This window comes from Oncorhynchus clarkii, chromosome 21 (assembly GCF_045791955.1).
Source record: "Oncorhynchus clarkii lewisi isolate Uvic-CL-2024 chromosome 21, UVic_Ocla_1.0, whole genome shotgun sequence".
NCBI classification, from domain to species: Eukaryota; Metazoa; Chordata; class Actinopteri; order Salmoniformes; family Salmonidae; genus Oncorhynchus; species Oncorhynchus clarkii.
Genome location: NC_092167.1, coordinates 37918214 through 37937698, shown reverse-complemented (window position 1 = coordinate 37937698; position 19485 = coordinate 37918214). Strand labels below are relative to the sequence as shown.

General features: G+C 43.6%; 1 protein-coding gene across 1 annotated transcript in view; it reads left to right on the top strand.

The window, feature by feature from the left end:
- The window catches only part of LOC139378985 (synaptopodin-2-like), a 37224-nt gene extending 17739 nt beyond the window's left edge, over positions 1-19485 (top strand). Inside the window, exons 2-5 of the mRNA XM_071121657.1 lie at positions 2376-2527; positions 3886-4685; positions 7589-11076; positions 17041-19485. Coding sequence (XP_070977758.1) covers positions 2376-2527; positions 3886-4685; positions 7589-11076; positions 17041-17688 — 5088 coding nt within the window. The 3' untranslated portion in view covers positions 17689-19485. The remainder of the gene's footprint in view (positions 1-2375; positions 2528-3885; positions 4686-7588; positions 11077-17040) is intronic.

The window sequence follows — 19485 nt, the reverse complement described above, 5'->3', positions numbered from 1 at the left end:
TTCTGTATAATAATTTAAAGAACAAATTCTTATTTACAATGACAGTCTACCCCGGCCAAACCCTCCCCTGACGTCACTGATCCAAATTGTGCGCCGCCCTATTCCAGCCTCCCTATCCCAGTCTGTTGTCCCCACTTGCTTCAAGATGTCGACCACTGTTCCTCTACCCAAGAAAGCAAAAGGTAACTGAACTAAATGACTATCGCCTTGTAGCACTCACTTCTGTCATCCTGAAGTGCTTTGAGAGGCTATTTAAAGATCATATCATCTCTTCCTTACCTGACACCCTAGACACACTTCAATTTTCAATATTTTGGACTTCAGGGTACAGCAGAGGGAGCACACGCAGGGGACACACAAGTATGTCACTACAGATTGGGAGTCCCATAGGGCGGCGTACAATTGGCCCAGCTTTGTCCGGGTTAGGATTTGGCCGGGTTAGGCCTCATTTTAAATAAGAATTTGTTCTTAACTGGACTTGCCTAGTTAAATAAAGGTTAAATAAAATAAATTAAACTACAATTCTTGTAATTTGTGCAATAACCAATTACTGACACAGTGGTTTCAGGTTTAATGGAGAATTTAATAGAAAACAAAGCAGAAGGGATGGTTGCATTTGCATGGTTTGCTGCTATATACACGGTACATTAACATTTTAGTCATATAGCAGAGACTTAAACAGAGCAACTTACAGTAAGTGCATTCATATTAAAATCATTCAGAGATCCTCACTGAACTTCTGGAGAGAGTTTGCTGCACTGAAAGTAAAGGGGCTGAATAATTTTGCACGCCCAATTTTTCAGTTTTTGATTTGTTAAAAAAGTTTGAAATATCCAATAAATGTTGTTCCACTTCATGATTGTGTCCCACTTGTTGTTGATTCTTCACAAAAAAATACAGTTTTATGTCTTTATGTTTGAAGCCTGAAATGTGGCAAAAGGTCGCAAAGTTCAAGGGGGCCGAATACTTTCGCAAGGCACTGTACATGTCTTTCACTCTATATAGTTTCATCACAGTGGTAGTTGCATAGTTCCTTTACTAGATGCAATCTAGTTATAGTTGATTCACTACAGCTTTATAAAGTGTAGGGTTATTGCAGTAGCATGTTATATTCATATACAATGCATTGAGCATGGTCTATATGGATCCACCACATTTTATTTCTCTAATATTTTGCAATCTTGCTCTTAACCTTCGAGACATCAGTAAATGTCCTTTCAATAAGTACAGTAACATAATATCACTGTGCCAACAGTACACAAGTGACACAGTTATATTAAATGAAATAAGTATCAATGTCAGCTGAGTCCATATATTTCCCTATTAGTTCAGCTATTGTACCTCAACTGATGATTGAGTGATGGAGTTGAGGTGGTTTGGAGCTGTAGATACAGTACCACTGTCACCCAAAGTACCAGAGAAGGTCAGTGGTAACTCCTGCACTTAAACACCCCCTGCTGCTTGGCTATTCTGAACGTCTGGGTTACGGCTCTGAACGAAGCAGCAATTTGCATTGTTGGGTCACACGACGAGCACCTGTTGTGGTATGTTCACTGGTGGGCACTGTGCGCTCTGATGTCACATTTGGAGAGATGGCCTGTCAGGATTGTCCACACTGGCTGGTTACACTGGCTTTTGAATATAGTAGCCAATGGGAGCATTGGGTTAACATGTGAATACAGTGGTGATTTCCTATGTTGACCTTTTTGTCAGCAGTTGCTCTGAAAAGGTATGGCGTGGATTAGTATTGTAAGGGATTGTTGTGCCATCATCTAAGTCAATGATATCTAAATGGCGGTACTGTACTGGTACACATTTGTAGCATTTGAACTCGTATCAATAAAGACCTTATTTAACTTTGGACTCCTCACTGCAAGTGGAACAGAAGACTTTGGCTGAGCTTTGCTGAAGAGTAACCTTGTCTGAGACCCAAAGACTCAAGTTGGCTCCCAGAGCTAATGCCACATCACTTACATCATCTTAAGTCTTGCCAATGACCAGGGACCCGATACCCACTTGATTAAACATATACTCAAACCTTTTGAATGGCTGTCCTCATAGTCCAAGAGAACCATGGGAAAGGTATTCTGTATTTTATCCAAGTAGATGTCCAATTGAAAATGTGACCTACAGTCATGTAGAGTTTGAACCTGGGCATCTTGAGATAGCTCACCAAGTTAATGCCTAGAGCTAGATTATCAAGTCTTCAGATCTCAGGAAATGTTACTCATCACGCAACAGTGGTTCACCAAAACCAACTTCGTTAAAGTAAATACCGTAACCTGAGTAATTGTTGTAGTGCCAGGTGAAGGAAAAAAAAAAATATATATTGTGAGGCATGTCATTGTGACTCACCACTGTTTGTCATCCCATAGGTGGAAGAGGGTGGTCATGCGTCCCTGGCCGGGATCTGCAAGGGGGACGAGGTGGTGTCACTGAATGGAGAACCCTGCGGGGAGCTTTCCCTCCCAAAAGCAAATGCTCTCATTGACGCCTCCGTCGACTGCCTGCAACTACTGGTCAAAAGGTAACGTCGAAAGCTGGATTTTTTTTTACTATTAACTACAACATCGTTTCTCAATCAATTTTTTTTATGGGAGAAGTCAAGATCATCATCATTTCAACGTCGGGGTGCTACCAGGGTTGGGGTCAATTTGAATTGAAGAAAGTTAATTCAGAAAGTGATTTGAATTTGAAAGATATGCTCTTTTTTTCCAATTACTGAATTGGAATTTCAGCTTACTTCTTGAATTGACTTGAATTCAAATTGACCCCAACCCTGGGTGCTACCGGTTTACCAAGGTTTAACCATCCCCAACTCAATGCTCTCAAAACCTACTGCTTGGTCCTATTAACTGGGCCATGTACTACAAGGCATGGTTCAACACAACAAATCACCAGTGTATTTGCCTTTAGACAGCATGCTGTAAATGACCTGCCCTTGTACTTGGTTGAGTGGCCTGGAATATGGTGGGCGGACAGACAGAGTGGCTTTATTGGCAAGTGCGTTGACCTTTGAGTGGCTTGGCTGCTGACGAACCAGCTGCCTGCTCAACAAGCAGCTGTTAAACAGTTACTCAGTGGGCATCACACATCTGGTGTGCCATGGGATATTGGTGCCATTGCCCATATTTAAGGCATAATTTAGATCACCCGGCAGGCACACAGTCCCTTTGCAAGTGGATCGTGTTACTCTAAAGTGGCTAGCCGTCTTATTTCCCCATCATGCGTAGCACTCTGACGTCAACAGACTAGATGGGTGAAAAGCAATTGTAGGACTTTAACCATGCCACTTTAAGTCTCTAGTGACAGACTAAACACAGACCAGTTCACACTCAAGATTTGGTTCTGGGTGTCGAGATTATGCCAATTTTAACATTTTTGGTCACATCTCTCATCCCCTTCCCTTTGGTTGCTAGGCTCCAAATGACTCCAATGTAATAACTGTAGTCACAGAATGACATTCTGTTTTCCTCTATGACACTGAAAGGGGAAATTAAGTGGGGCCCAATTGAAATGTGATTACTTTCCACTTCAGTGTTTCACTCCAGTCAAATAACATGAGGGACGGAGATTGAGTTTGCTTGATTAAGGTGACCACTTGAGGGCCAGTGGTTGATGAGATAGATTTAGTTAACACAAAGGGCAAGTGCACGGGTGCGTAGCACAATATTCAACGATATTGCATATTGGAAATCCAGGCAATCAAATTATGAGATCAAAAACACTATAGTTTTGTAATTAGATGTTCTATGCCAGTCCCCAGATAAGACATATCAAATTAGTGTTGTCTTATAGGGTGCACTGACTCAGACCTAATACAGTATGCTCAGTTTCAACACTTGGCTAAGTTTTTTACAATTTTCATTTAACTATTTCATACAGATGGCACCCCCTATCCCCTGAGGATTTTCATTCAGAGACCTACTTTGGCACAAGGGAGTCCTCTGGTGAGGCTTTGGAAAGCACCACCCTCCACATCCTGTCCCCTGGCAGGTCCCAACCCCCCAGGGAGCTCTACATCGCTGATTCCCAGGACGAGGCCTACTATGGGGAGACGGAGAGTGACACGGAGGCCCCCGGAGGGATCCATCTGGTCCGCACCCAGCTCTGCGTCCCTGCGCCTGAGGAGTGCCAGTTCCCCAGAGGAGGAGGGGACAAAGGTCGAGAGGGACCCCAGGGGGGGAGTTTCTCCCCTGGGGCAATGGTGGAGCTACAGTTGTCCCTCGCCGAACACACCCTGGAGGATCCCGTCTGCACCTCCCTGGGGAGTGCTCTTGGAATAGAGGGGGAGATTCAGGCGAGAGAGGCCCTCAAGAACGAGGCCCTCCTTCACACCACCACCCACTCGCTCTACGTCCCTGGCCCAGCTAGGGAGCCCCTGAGTCAGCATGGAGTGGTGCTGAGCTCCCCCTCTCTGCTGGGCCAGGTGGAGGTCACCCTGCAGCACCCAGCAGCCGGGAGGGGCTCTCCTCGCCTGGTAGAAGGGGTAGTCGTCTATGGGGCCAGTGGAAGTGTTGGTGAAGCCCCTGGGGAGGAAGGAGGAGGGAAAAGCCAGGGAGCTCCCGCCTCCTTCACCGTCTCCTTTGGAATTCCCACAGAGGGGGCGGAACCAGCAGCGGAGCGAGACTCAGATTCAGAGAAGGACCTTGAGAAACCTAACAAGCACCGGGCCAAGCACGCCAGTGAGTACCCCATACCTTTTCCCTTCCACTTATCTCACTGCCACTAGTCATCCTTTGTGTATGAGTGTCAAATTAGTGTTGTCTTATAGGGTGCACTGACTCAGACCTAATAGCAGAATGACATAGCACTGCTGTGAACTTCATTTGTTAACGCAACTCTGGATGGCATGTGTGCATTCCTTAGCCCGGTGCTCTGTTGCACGCTAAAATGTGCCCCCCAAAATAGTAGACAATCTCTCTTACTTGGGAGGGGTTTTGTTTGGATTGAAGCAGAGAGGTCCAGTTCAAGGCTGAATTATACTAGTAGTATCCAAGATCACAGAAGGCAGGATTGTGGCAATTTACTGTATCAGGAGAAAGATAGATAAAGAAAGAAAGATGTGAGATAGAGCTAAATAAAAGATAGATTGATATAGAGGAGAAAGAGAGAGAGAGAGAGAGATGGGGGATAAGAATAAATAATTATCATAATATTTGTTTATTATACATTTTTCTACAAAATGCCCTATCAAATGTTTTCCCCTAGCTTTGAATATGGGCCTGATCAGGATGTGTCTTCCAGAGATAGACAGGGCATTACATTGAGCCATGCAGGAGGACATAAATAAAACACCAGTGCATTGATGATGCCTCTAGAAATGCTCTTTGATGGACACCAGCATATGCTGCACTGGCCCGTTACCCGATCCTTTAAAACGGCTCGTCTTAGCCTGCGCCGTACAGAGAGCGTCGCTCACTGCTCCCCGTCTTCCTCCACCTTGAGGTTAGTCTACTGTGGGAAAACATTTTTTTAAGGATGGGTTCTTTTACAAATCACCCCTTTGTGTTTGTATGTGTGGGTACGGTTGGGGTCGTTAAAGAGTGTGTGGGCATGCCTGTCGTCGCCTCGGGTTTAGGACTTACAGAAAAGGGGTAAAGGTGCTTGGGTGATGGTGAATGCACTTTTGTCCCACAGGCTAATATTAATTTGTTCTATGCTCTTTTATTCACTCCAACTATTGGGCCACCCGTTGAACAGGCTGTCACAGCTGAGTTAATATCATGTATTATTGGGGAACAAACAAGGAGGATATTAGGCATGGGTCAGAGAATTAGGTAATTGCTTGGCGTGTTAATTGAATAGAGATTGTGTAGATTGAGTGAACAAATTTGTGATACGTCTTGACACTAAGTAAAGGGCATCAAAAGCCAACTATAAAATCAGGACCAGGAAAGTATTGAATGAATGAGGTCTATGAAAATATCAATTTATAGGTTATTGATTGCACTTGTCATTTGAGGGAGTTTTACAAATTCGTTTTGGGTTGAAATATTTCAATATAAAAATGGGCTGAATCAAATAGTCCGCATTGATATTTAGCTCATGCTGACTTTAAGTAACTAATAGCATGGTCTGATTTGAGTATGTCAGCATGTTTGCCATGTCTTTCATTTTAAAGAGTAATTGGTTATATAAAGTGAAATATCAGTGAAAGTGATTAGTGAGTGGTTTCTTTCATGTATTTGGATATGCTTTCATAATGCCATTAGGGTGGACGTTCAGTGTTAAGATGTATTCAAAGATTATCATTAACTTTAGAAAATGTGGTTGCAGTGCAGAGTACTGGTATCTGACACCAGTGCAACTTGGTGTGGCAAACAGAAATCAATCAACGGAAAAGTAATGAATCAAAGTAATTCAAATTGCAGATTAAATACAGTGAGCTCAAAAAGTTTTGGGACAGTGAACATTTTTGTTGTTGTCTTGGCTCTGTACTCCAGCACTTTGTTTTTGAAATGATACAATGGACTCTTTAATTAAAATGGTATTTTCCTCCATATCGGTTGAACAGTTTCGAAATTACAGCACTTTTTGCACATAGTCCCCGCATTTTAGGGGACCAAAAGTATTGGGACAAATTCACTTATGTGTATTAAAGTAGTAAAATGTTAAGTATTTAGTCCCATATTCATAGCACACAATGACTACATCAAGCTTCTGACTCTACACATATTTTGGATTAATTTGCTGTTTGTTTTGGTTGTGTTTCAGATTATTTGGTGGACAATAGAAATTAAATGGTAAATAGTGTATTGCGTCATTCTGGAGTCATTTCAATTGTAAATAGGAATAGAATATGTTTCTAAACACTTCTACCTAAATGTGGATGCTACCATGCTTACAGATCATCCTGAATGAATCGTGAACAATGATGAGTGAGAAAGTTAGACGCACAAATATCATACCCCCAAGACATGCTAACCTCTCATCATTACAATTACACGGGAGGTTAGCATTTCTATTCTTATTTACAATAAAAGTGACTCCAAAATGACACAATACATTATTTACCATTCATTTCTATTGTCCACCAAATAATCTGAAACACAACCAAAACAAACAGCAAATGCATCCAACAAATGTGTAGAGTCACAAGCTTGATGTAGTCATTGCGTGCTATGAATATGGGACCAAATACTTAACTTTCTACTACTTTAATACACATAAGTGAATTTGTCTCAACACTTTTGGTCCCTTAAAATAGGGGAACTATCTACAAACAAGTGCTGTTCACCCGATATTGATGAAAATCCCCTCAAATTAAAGCTGAGAGTCTGCACTTTAACCTCAGTCATTATATCATTTCAAATTAGAATTGCTGGAGTACAGAGCCAAAACAAAACAAGTTGTCACTGTCCAAATACTTTTGGAGCTCAAATAGGAAGATATTCATTTGTGATATTTTACAGAATGCATGTTATTTTTACGATGCATGTGCATCCAAAAGGAAAGATTTGTGGTGGTTTCAGTTCTACCCAAGCTATTATTACCCATAATATGCAGTTAAATGAACTAGGCAACAAGAAGCAACCATTTGAAATATCCCTCCTCTCTCTCCCTCCCTCCCCTCTCCCCCTCACAGGGCTCAGGCGCAGTGAGAGCCTGTCAGACAAGCAGGTGAAGGAGGCCAAGTCTAAATGTAAGCGCATTGCTATCCTTCTGAACGCTGAAGCTCCCAACCCCAACAACAAGGGGGTGTTGATGTTCAAGAGGCATCGACAGAGGGCCAAGAAGTACACACTGGTCAGCTACGGCACCGGTGAGAGTGAACCAGAGTACGAGGTCGACGACAGCGACGAGGAAGACGCCAGAGCGATCAAATTCACCCTCGTAGCCACCACCAGCGGATCAGAGCTTGAGGAGGACTTTATCACTAATGCCCAGGGCGGTGGCAGAGTGCTAACCTTCGACTGGGACACAGGACTACTCGAGATCGAGCGCAAGCTCAACTCCGGAGAGGAGATGGAGCAACTGCCCAACACCACGGGAAAGGGGGCCACAATGTTTGCCCAGCGCCGCCAGCGCATGGATGAGATCGTTGGCGAACATGAGGAGATGAGGCGCCAGGGGATTCCCGTGGAGGGGGTACAGGAGGTGGAGAAACATGCAGCCTACCAGCAGATGGAGGAGCGCTCGTACATGCAGGCCACCACAGAGAGGCAGGCCTACATGGACTTTAGCGTGCACCAGAATCAGCAGCAACAGTATCAGAAGTACCAAGAGCAACAGTACTATGAACAGCAGCAGCAGCAGCAACAACAACAGTACGAGCAGCAGCAATACCAGCAGCAACAACAACAACAGTACGAGCAGCAGCAGTACCAGCAGCAACAACAATATCATCAACAGCAGCACCACCAGCAGCAAGAGTACCAACAGCAGCATATTCAGCAGTACTCGTCTAACATGAATGGCATGGCCAACCATCAAACCAATGAAATGCAGAGTTCCATGAGCAATCAAACTGCCCAACCCTTCTCATTACAAAACCAGATGCCCGCCCTGTTTTCTCCCCCAGTGAGTGGGAGCAACCAAGAGATGATGGGTCAGGGAGAGCAGATTGCCTCACGCGACGAGCGCATTTCGACGCCGGCAATCAAGTCTGGGATCTTGCAGGACACAAGGAACAGGTTCAAGGGCAAGCCAATGTTCAATTTCAAACAAGCACCCAAAGTGTCACCCAACCCCGAGCTTCTGAATCTCCTCAACAGGAGTGACAAGAAGTTGGATTCCGAGTCATGCACGGAAGAGGACTACCTTAGCTTGGGAGCTGAGGCTTGCAACTTCCTCCAGTCACCAAGGGTCAAGCATAAGACGCCTCCACCAGTCGCTCCCAAGCCCATCATTAACCCCAACTCTCCACCCTGGTCCCCTCAGCCTGAGCTGGCCAACCAGGAGTTGCCACTGCATGCTGAAAATAGCATCCCTGCACCTGCTGCAGCCCTTGAGACCGAGTCCGCCCCAGAACTGGCCCCAGAGCCCTCCCCTCCTCTTGCCCCCGAGGAAGCTCCTGTTCCTGCCAAGCCCCCCTCTCCAGCCAAACACACATGGAGTCCCCCAGGGTCCCAGGCACAGCAGCAGCAGCCCCAGCAAGTGCCAGCCTGGGGAGGAAATGGTCCCTCACCAACTCAGCCTCATTCGCAACCTGAGCCTCAAGTGAGTTCCTGGGCTCCGTCACTAACACAGGCATCACAGCAGCCACTTGTGAGTACTTGGCCACCTGCTGAAATGAAGCACCAGGCTCCAGGTCCAAGTAAGTCCCCACCACAGCTCCCTTGGGTGACTCCGCAACCACCTCCTCCTCAGCCTCAGCCACCCATGAATTCTTGGGCTATAGCGCCTGCCCAGTCACAACTCCAATGGGTTCAACCTCAAGAACAGCAACAGCCCCAGGCACCTTGGGCTCAACCTCAAGAACAAGCACAGCAACAGCCCCAGGCACCTTGGGCTAAACAACCTCAGCCTCAGTCTCCAGAACAGGCTTGGCCCCAGGTCCAGCCTCAGCCACCTTGGGTGTCATCACCTCAGCCTCCAATGAATGCATGGACACCACCACAGAGCCATACCCAGCCACAACAACCACCTTGGACCCAACAAGCTCAGCCCCAACATCCAGCTCAGCCTCAACCCCCTATGAATGCATGGGCCCCAGCACCTGCTCAGGCTCAGGTCCAGCCTCCATGGGCCCATTTATCTCAAGAGCAAGAAAAGCCACCCATGAATGCCTGGGCCCCAGATCAGAATCAGGCCCGGCCACAGCCACCTTGGGTCCAACCACCTTCAACCCAATCCCCACCCCAGCAAAACTGGCAACAACCACCTCCACAGCAGGCACCCTTACAGCCACCTATGAATGCATGGGCCCCAGATCAGGCACAGCCTGAGACACACACAAGTACCTGGGCCCCACAACCACAGCAAGCCCCAGTGAATACTCAGACCCGGATGCACAGAGTGTGTCAACCTTCTCCGAAACCTTGGAATGCTCCACAAAGTGCTCCCTGTTCTACTCCTCCACCTCCGCCACAGCGAATTAACTCTTACACACTTGGCGAAAGGTCCTCGTCACCCGACATCAATCCAATGGCAAGCGTTTTGGCACCAGTAGGAGGAATGGGCTCGGCTTTGTCGATGCCAGCGGTTAGGGGGAAAGGAGCCGATTTGTTCGCCAAGAGACAGTCTCGTATGGAGAAGTATGTCGTGGATTCGGACACTGTGCTGGCAGCCACTGCACAGGCAGCTCAGCAAGCCCAGGCAGCCACTGCGCAGGCAAACAAGGCAAGGCCCACGTCGCCCTCTCCCTCCGTACCTCATCCTTGGAAATATTCGCCCAATTGCAGAGCTCCCCCTACATCGAATTACAACCCCATACAGTCCCCTTCCTACCCACCAGGGGCCATTAAGCAACCCCCTCCATCTAGCCCTGCGGTCAAAGCAAAGAAAGGGAAAGGCAAACCTGCCTGCAAACCCCTTGCCGTTATAGATGTCATGAAACATCAGCCTTATCAGCTCAATGCCTCCCTCTTTACTTATGGCCCAGCAGTGGAGGCTGCCAAGGCCGCCGCACCAAAGCCTGCCCCAGTCCCTCCAAACCAAAACCAACCAATAAGATATGAGCAAGCTGCCCCTGTCCAGCCGGCTGGACAAATGAATGCTCCCTATTCACAGCAGCCCCAGCAGCTCTACGGGATTACCCCTCAACCACCCATGCATGATAGTCCATACCACCCAGCCTCACCTAATGCTTACCAGCCATCTAACAATCCCTACCAGCAGGTTCCTGCTGGCCCTTACCAACATCCATATAATCCCCCTTACAAACAAGCCCCTCCAGCCCCTTATCAACCCCAGCAGCAAGCTCAAAACCCTTCTTACCAACAGACCCCCCAAGGTCCTTATCAGCCAGCCCATAGCCCCCCCTACCAAGCAGCACCCCAAGCCCCATACCAGCCACTACCTCCCAGTACCTACGTGGTGCCCAGCTTTCCCATAGCGGCAAAGTCTGAGTCTAACTCTGGGGGCAGCACCGCTCCAAAGCCCAGGTTCATGGCCAAAAAGAGTTCAGCCCAGGTGTGGAAGCCAGCAGCTGTGGGGAAAGAGTGATTCTGAAAGCATAATTAAGTGATCTTTGCTTAAAAGAACAGTAGATCTAGTTACATGCACAGTACATTCATATAAATGCTATATATTCATAGAAAGCTTTTAAGATGCCTTTTCAACATTTTATAGCCAACATATTTTTTTAAATAAATGCTAGAATTTTAAAAAGGCCCGATGCAGCTGTTTTGATCTCAATATCAAATCATTTCTGTGTAAGAATTAAGTACCTTACTGTTTTATTTTTTAATTAAAATGGTTAAAAAACAAACAAATTGCGTCTTAGCAAAGAGCAATTTCTCAAGCAAGAATTTTGCTAGGACTGTCTGGGAGTGGTCTAAGTGAGGGGCCTAATTGAACGAGCCTAATGGGAGGGTTACATAACCTGAAAACTAGATGTTATTGGTAGAGCGTTTTTTAAATCTTTGTTATTGGTATATTAACTTATACTGCCTGGTGATGTCGGCAGGCAGGCCAAAACGCCATCCCACCAAAATTTCAGGCTCTTACATTAAAATGGCATTATCATAATTTTCACAATTCCCCAGTATTATTCCAACCTCATACTGTGGAAAAATATATATAAAATATATATAAAACACAGGATATTCACATTTTTGACTGCACTGGGCCTTTAATATATAAAGTTTGGATGTATTTTTCCACCTGCTATGCATTCACTCTTTACATGTATACAACTATATAATATCTTCGTTTTTCAAGCAAAGCTTTTCAATGTTGGTTTCTTTGCAATATTGCAATGCACAATACATAGAAAATTAAATATATGATATTGGTATATCTTAATTATCTAGGCCCAAAAATGATAAAATGTAGTTTTTCAGGACATCCACAAAATGCATTCAATAGACTTGTGACGTGAATCAGTGGCGCCTGTGAGCAGGCATTGCCAGAATGTGAACGAGGATAATAGCCAGCAAGAATTCAGAGGAACAAGTGAATGTATATTGCTGAGAAAGTTAAAATTGGAAATGACAGAAGCTTGAAAGGGAATTTAAGAAAATGTTGGAGTACTAAGGCGGTGTGTGAGCCAGTGACAAGTTTGATAAGATCTTCTGCAATATCAACAGTGTATTTGTTAGCTGTTAAGATGTGTAATAATTTGTCAAAATTGACCTTGAATGATTATTAGTAGCGACTAAGAGGTTTAAGACACAGAGAGCTTGACACGATAAGGCTCTATCTGCTAAAAGACCATTCTGAGATAATTGGCTGTACAGTTTCAAACCCTCACTGGTTTGAATGGTGTCAGCAATTTTTTATCTTATTCTTTTAAGTGTAACAACATGAATTGGGGGTATTTAGAGTACTTTATAGGTAGAGAACATTGAACAGAACAAGACCACGTCAATGACAACATTTGGACAACAATGTAGATAGAACCTTATCGTCCCAAGCTCTCGACAGGGTTAGGGAGACCAGGAGTGATCAGTGGAAACATATTTAGGGTCAGGTTTGAGAGCCGCCTGGCTTCATTTGACATGTGTTTTGTAAGTACAGTGACGTTACTTAGATTTGGTGGATATAATGTTCATATGCAATAGTGAATAGGAAACATGGCTACTTCATTTACCAAACATTCATAAATTGCATTGCAAAAAGGGAATGTTTTGTATTTTATAAATTGAAGTATACATATGAGTCTAGTATTTTTTTGTTAGGGTCCCGTCTCCTGGAGGTGGAAGGTACTTGCACAAGTTTAAGATGTAGATCTGGTACAATTGCATTCAGTGTCTTCCAAAAGACCCTGCTTGAATTGTTTTAGATTCATTTTTACCAGTTATCGTGTCATGTTAGGTCGCTAATTGTAAACTTTTCCATGTCACAGATTATGTGTGTGCGTGAGTGAAAGCTGTCGGTTTGGGAGGATTAGTGGGCTTGTATTATTTCACCAACATGAATGGCAGTCGCTCACTAGACCTCCAGCTATTCTGTCTTTTCTCACGCTTCTAATTTGAGCTTTGCATATTTTTTTCCTATGTTTCTGTACACCTGCTTTGGTTTAACATAATGGCCCCAAAAAAACATTATAAAAATGGATATTGAAATAAGCAGTTACAGAAAAGTGGGACTTTGGATGAACCACCCTGTCATTTGAACGGTATACATTTGTTAGGAGAGTTGCTTTCTCTTGTTCAATCGATTCATTTTCTTTTGTGTTTCTTTTTCATAGTGCACTTTCTGTACGATTCATGTCAGTGCCATTAAAATGCCTTTTATCCTTACGTTTGCGTTTCCTTGGTTGGCCTCTTCTGCATGCATTTTCACATCCCATTCTGCCCACTCTTTACTTTCCCTCTACACCTTCTTTATACTTGTCAAAACTCTGTTCCCACCTTACCACTGCGCCATATTTTCTGTAGAAAAATGACAAAAACACCCACATTCATTATTTTGCTACTTCCTAACTCAAATAGGAACACCCAGGGATTTTTGGTTTGGATTTTTTTAAACAGTAGGACGTCTTAAACTATTTTCAGTCATAGCGAAATACAAATGGTATGTTCAATAAATCACAGCCTGAAGTAAGTTTGAGAACATAGTGTGAACTAGAATAGAGGAGAAACAAAGTTGCAGGTACTCCATGTCACCTTCTAAACAACTGACATGTTTATTGGCATACCCAACATGCTTTTGTGCTGATAGAGTGGAGGTAGCTAGCTACCACTGTTAGCACCATCTGTGGTTAAGTATCGTAAATTCAAAATGGTGGAGAGCCAACCACTGTCCAATAATAGCTCACTGCTCACAGTCTATAAAAGCCTTGTTACAAGCCAGCTGCCTCTGCTTAGAAATATGATGAGTCCCTCACTCGAACTCTAGACTTCTCTAGAATTGAGAAAAGTGCTCAAAAATCACACTCCCATCCCTGAACGCATGGTGACAGAAGGGTATTTCCAGCTTGGACAACCTCATTGGATAAGAATGGAGAATGAGCAAGCTCTGACCTACAGTGTAAATGTTTACCCGTCTGGTCTTGCATCACCACGTTGTGTTGGGAGCCATGTTAGAGAGGTTGTCAAGGGGATGTCGTCTGTTGAGTGGGAGTTTTGATATCAATTCGGTGCCCACCACAGGCTATATCGGGAGGGAATTTGATCATCCTCACTTCCTGTTCGGGCCTTTTGGCTGCACCGGTTTCTTAAAATCTCACATACTGTCGATTTATGTATTGTTAATGCATTCTAAGCTAATAATTATTTAGGTGTTCTTCTTGGTTGTACATTTTAATAACTGTAAAGAGCTCTGTGTTATGGTAGAGGCTTTAAGTTGCAAATAAAGACTAAACTATGGCAGATTTATGGCTAAGGAATGGGACAGTTGCAGAATGAATGGGAATACATTGATTGATGCACAACATGTTGTGTTTCCTGGTGAACTGAATGATAGAAGAACCCAAAACTGTTTGTCAACACATGTCCTCATCTCAGTATTTTCCATTGGATGTTGTCAACAGATTTAATAGATTGCGCTTTCTTACAAACCAGCGACGTAGGAGTCGAGTGAAAAGCACAAATATAAAATCCCTGTGTACAGTAGCACTGTCACGCCAGCCCAGCAGACACCCTTTCCAATGGACCCAGCTGCCATGACATCATTAAAAGGCTAATGCTAGGCGGACTCCCCAATGTTGTCGTAAAGCCAGACTCAATGGTGCCCATCTAAATTTGATGTCACCCCTCCAATCCCAGGTAGACACCCAAGCATTCCCTGCGGTGGCTGCAAATCAGCGATTAGTTCATGCCTTTCCTTCTATCCTGGTCAGAGGCTATTTTAAGCGTCAGTCGGGGATTGAAATACATAAATCTTGATAATCTGACCCATAACACTGATGTGGAGCAAGTCAAACATCTGTCTGAAAACAGAAAAACCTCTGACAAACGTCCACTCCAAAGACCTACAGATGTAGGAGCTTAATCTGATCCAGTTTGCTACAGCAGGAAAATAATCCTGCAGCAACAGGAAATGTTAAATATTATGTGGATTATAATTAATGGCCATTTTTGTAGGGGTTGATATATTTTTCGTAAGGGGAAATCAAGCTTTTTTAAACCACAAGTTTTACATTTCCTGCATTGCAGAAAAGTCATCTTGCAAAAGGTTGATCAAATTAAGATCCTACAACTGTACATGGCTTGTCCTATCCTGGGATATCAATTCCATTGTGTATCACCATGTCCCACCCTTACCTTTTGAAGGTGGCTTAAAGTGCAGGTTTGGTTAATTTGATTACTGTCAAACTTGGCAAAACACTTGGATTAACATTAGGTAACACACTTATTCATACTCCACCCACAGTTAATTTGATTAAAAACAGTAAGCTTGAGCTACAATTTAGCAATGGAAAAAAAGATAGAGGAAATAAAATAGAAAATGTGACAACAGGGGGAATATAGATTTTCCATAGATAATCATTTTCAAAATCTCCTGTATATCCCGATAAACAAATAAACCAAATGCAATAAAGGCAACATCCTTTCACGTGTACAAATCCTTTTTAACATCAATCTTGAATAAAACATGACCTAATGTAGCTACATTGTCTACTAATCTACTTAAGCCGATTCATATGCGCCCCAGTCAAAATAGTGACAGCTTACCGGATATCTTGACTCACTAAACAAGTTAGTCATCGAATTTCCCCATAAAAGGAATCGTATAATTCCATTTTCTTTTTCTGCCATTGACAACATTCTATAGGAGTTGATCTTGTTGGCTGTTCTTACACTTATTCACCAGATGGCAGCACACTCCCTTCAGAGTGATTTAAATTGCAGGAAGACTGTTATGAACATACAAGAGATTCTGCCAGCACTGCCCAATCGACACACACATTTCCTCTGCCTGTGCAGGGATCCTAATAGGGACTTAAAAGGGACCTGTTCTTTGATACAATGAGAGAGACAAGATAACGGCCCTTGAGAAGCTTTGCTGACTCATTGAGACACCTTGAAAGTGATGCTGGTAATCCACAAAGCCAGTAAGATCCAATTTAAACAAGATAAATGTGGCTCATTTTGGAAACACACTCATAAGCCAATTGTTCTTAGAAATCAAAAGTCGGGCAAGTGTTGGAATTGTGACAACAAAAAAATGGAAAAGTACATTCTTAGAAAAAAGGGTTCCAAAAGGGTTATTCAGCTGTTCCTATAGCAAAACCCTTTTTGGTTCCAGGCAGAACCCTTTTTGGTTCCATGTAGGACCCTTTTTGGTTCCATGTAGGACCCTTTTTGGTTCCATGTAGGACCCTTTGTGGAAAGGGCTCTACATGGAAACCAAAATAGTTTTTCCTGGAACCAAAAAGGGTTCTTCAAATGGTTCTCCTTTTTTTCTAAGGTTGTAGCTTCTTGAATAGGAATCCTCTATGAAGTTGTATCCTGATTCTGGTAGAGTTGTCTTCCTTTAGAACATCAATAGTTGTTTTGAGAATTGAGAGCTGGCCTTTGTGCAGTATACTAGCAGCGTGAATGTCAACTCCTAATATATCATGATTCAGGTTACCAAAATACTCCTCACACGATGTAGGACGGTGTCGTTCTTTTGCCATTTACCAAGAGAACACAAACTAATGATTTATGGCATAACTATTGTGAGAAAGGAGATAAAAAAATGAATTCTAATTGCTTTATATTATTGTTGATAAACAATCGAACTACCATATCAAAAATATTACTTGGAACATAACCTAATATGAAGCTGTACAGTTACACATGACTGTTGCTGCGAGAGAGGGAAGAGAATACTGGATTATATGTAGGTATTAAATGCTCAAATGAGGCTCTCAAACTACTGTATGTCTAAGCCATTTTCCAAGTTCCACTGTGATTTGTTCTTGCTGGAAGGATAGTCAGACTAGTGCGTGCTTAAAAATCAGTCCCTGTCTGAAGTAAACATGTCTGAATGTCTCTTTTCCAGGCATTTGGCAGGAGCTACTCTCTGTCCCCACCCGCCGCCAGAGCACCATCGCTGGGCCTCCGGTCATCGTCTGGGTCCCCTTCCCTCTCATATAAACCACGGGCCTCGTCTGCTCCAGCACCCCAGGGGAGGCAGATGTCCTGGCTGGACAAGAGTTACAAGCCTCCTTCCCCCTGGGAGGCCGCAGCCCGCCACCCCATGGGCCTGGTCGACGAGGCCTTCACCTTCCAGAACCTCCAGCAGGCCATCGCCTTCAACGTGTGCTTGGCTGCCCAGCGCAAGCTGCTCCCCGAGCCCCCTGCTGAGTGGAAGTCTAGGGTGTCCTACGATCCTCCCAGGATGACTGAGGGATGGAACCCAAACCAGAGATGGAACCAGAGGCAGAGCCAGACCCAGAGCCAGGGTCAGAGCCAGAGTTACAGCAGAGTTATGCCTCCGTTCCTGTCCCCAACCAAGAGCACGGCCTCGGCCCCCGCCGGTCCAGCTGGCTACAGGTCCCTTCCCAGACAGTTGCAGCCCCAGAGGTCCCTGACGGAGGCCAATATCGAGCACTCTGGGGCCGGTTATGGGAACGGAAGGCCCCTGAGGGGGCAGCAGCAGCCGAGTTACAGATCTGTGTACCACACCGACTGGAGCTGGAGACGCTAGAGGCAGACAAACATGATGGCTACTTATCTTCATAACAAGACCAGAATGTAACTCCAAGATATTCAGATGAATAGTAGTAAGGACCATATATATAATCAGCATAAAATAAAACTTGGGACATTGGGATAACACAAGGGTTGAGGAGAGCGAGGGGATAGTTTGTGGTGTGTACAGAAGAGAGATTGAAGGAGGTTGGATCTGCTTATTCGGTTGCACTGAGAATACTGCTAAGAATATACAGATAAGAGTAAATGTTTTGGTATTGGGGACACCGTCAATGATGGTTCTATTTTAGTCAAATGGGATGCCATTGAGTTTCACTTCATCAAGCTTTCATTGGACAGAAATCAATGAGTGATTGAAGCAAAAAGAAGGGTGTAATTGCACTGTCAGAGGCTTTAATTTCCTCCAACACTGTGATGTGATGGTAGCATTCAAAGTAAGTGAAATCAATAGTATTTCTTCGGAGGAAGAAAGGGGCATAAAGTATGTTGTAAGGCAGAATGTGTGATTGTCATGTATAAAAATTTAAGGATGGGAGTAATGAATGGACATGTAGATTTGTGTCAAAACCCTTTATACAGTATGGAATACAGTGGGAAATATACTGCTATGTTCGCTGTGCATCAAAACAGATCACCCACTCACCAATGACCACAACAAAGGTCAGTTTGAAATTGCTGAGTGGTACAATAATGTGTGATGACAAACTAAGACCTAGTGCAATAGCATTAGTTGATAGGGCACGAACACTAAGAGAAACACACAAAATAACACAGGTGTTATAGTAGTAGTTGGTGGCCACATATACGTTGTGGGGAGTTGGATACGAAAGGGTCACGTGTTATGATTTTACCATTTTATTATCCAGATGACTTAAAGAGCCACTGCGGATGTATTTACTTAGCATGCTGGTTTTTGTGGTGTTCGTGGATTCGCGTGTCTCAACCTAAACGTGTCAATATGAATATGGTTCATGCTTAGGGAGTCAATTAAAGTAAACCGTTAACAATCCAGAGCAAAGGGCTAAGAACACAGGGCTGAATACTACTGTGAGATGCCACACGCATCTCCAACTTCCATATAAATCATAATCATATATGTTTAGGTAAATCCTTTAGATTACCTTAATACTTTACATTAATAATGTTAAATATACCTTAATGTAAAGTGAAATCCAGTTATGTAAGAGATGAGAGTTGACACTAGGTACATTCGAGAGTGAGGGGTGGAAATAGTGTTCTTGGACTTTGTTAAGTAGAGCACAGAATGTGTTATTTGCTGATGTCCGTGGCTGGTGAGAAATAGGCTTCAAAGCAAATATAATGTAGAATAGGAAATCAATAACTGTAATTTTATTATGTGGTCATGGACATGTATGGTGTGGATCAAGTTGAAATTGTGAGATACATCACTTGCGTTTGCCTGTGTTGCTTACTTCTTTCATGGATTCTCATCAGTCCAGAGTGAAGATTTTATGTGCGATTGCGAAGGATGAAATTCTGAATTTTCATGCATCATCTCTTATTATTGCAAGATTTGAAATTGTTTAACACTAGTTAGTATCTGTCATGTGATTTTACAAAGTTGTGTATGTGTGTCATCAGCAACGATATATTGGAGTGATAAGAGTGATATTTTTTTGTATTTTCATTTTCATTAATTTTACAGTACTTTCAGTCCAAACAAATACCCAATGTATGTGTACTTTTTGTCGGTTTTGATTTCATCATTTGATTTCTTCACTTTGATTTCAGTAGGCAGGATGAGGCATTTTGGGAAATAAAAAAGCATTGA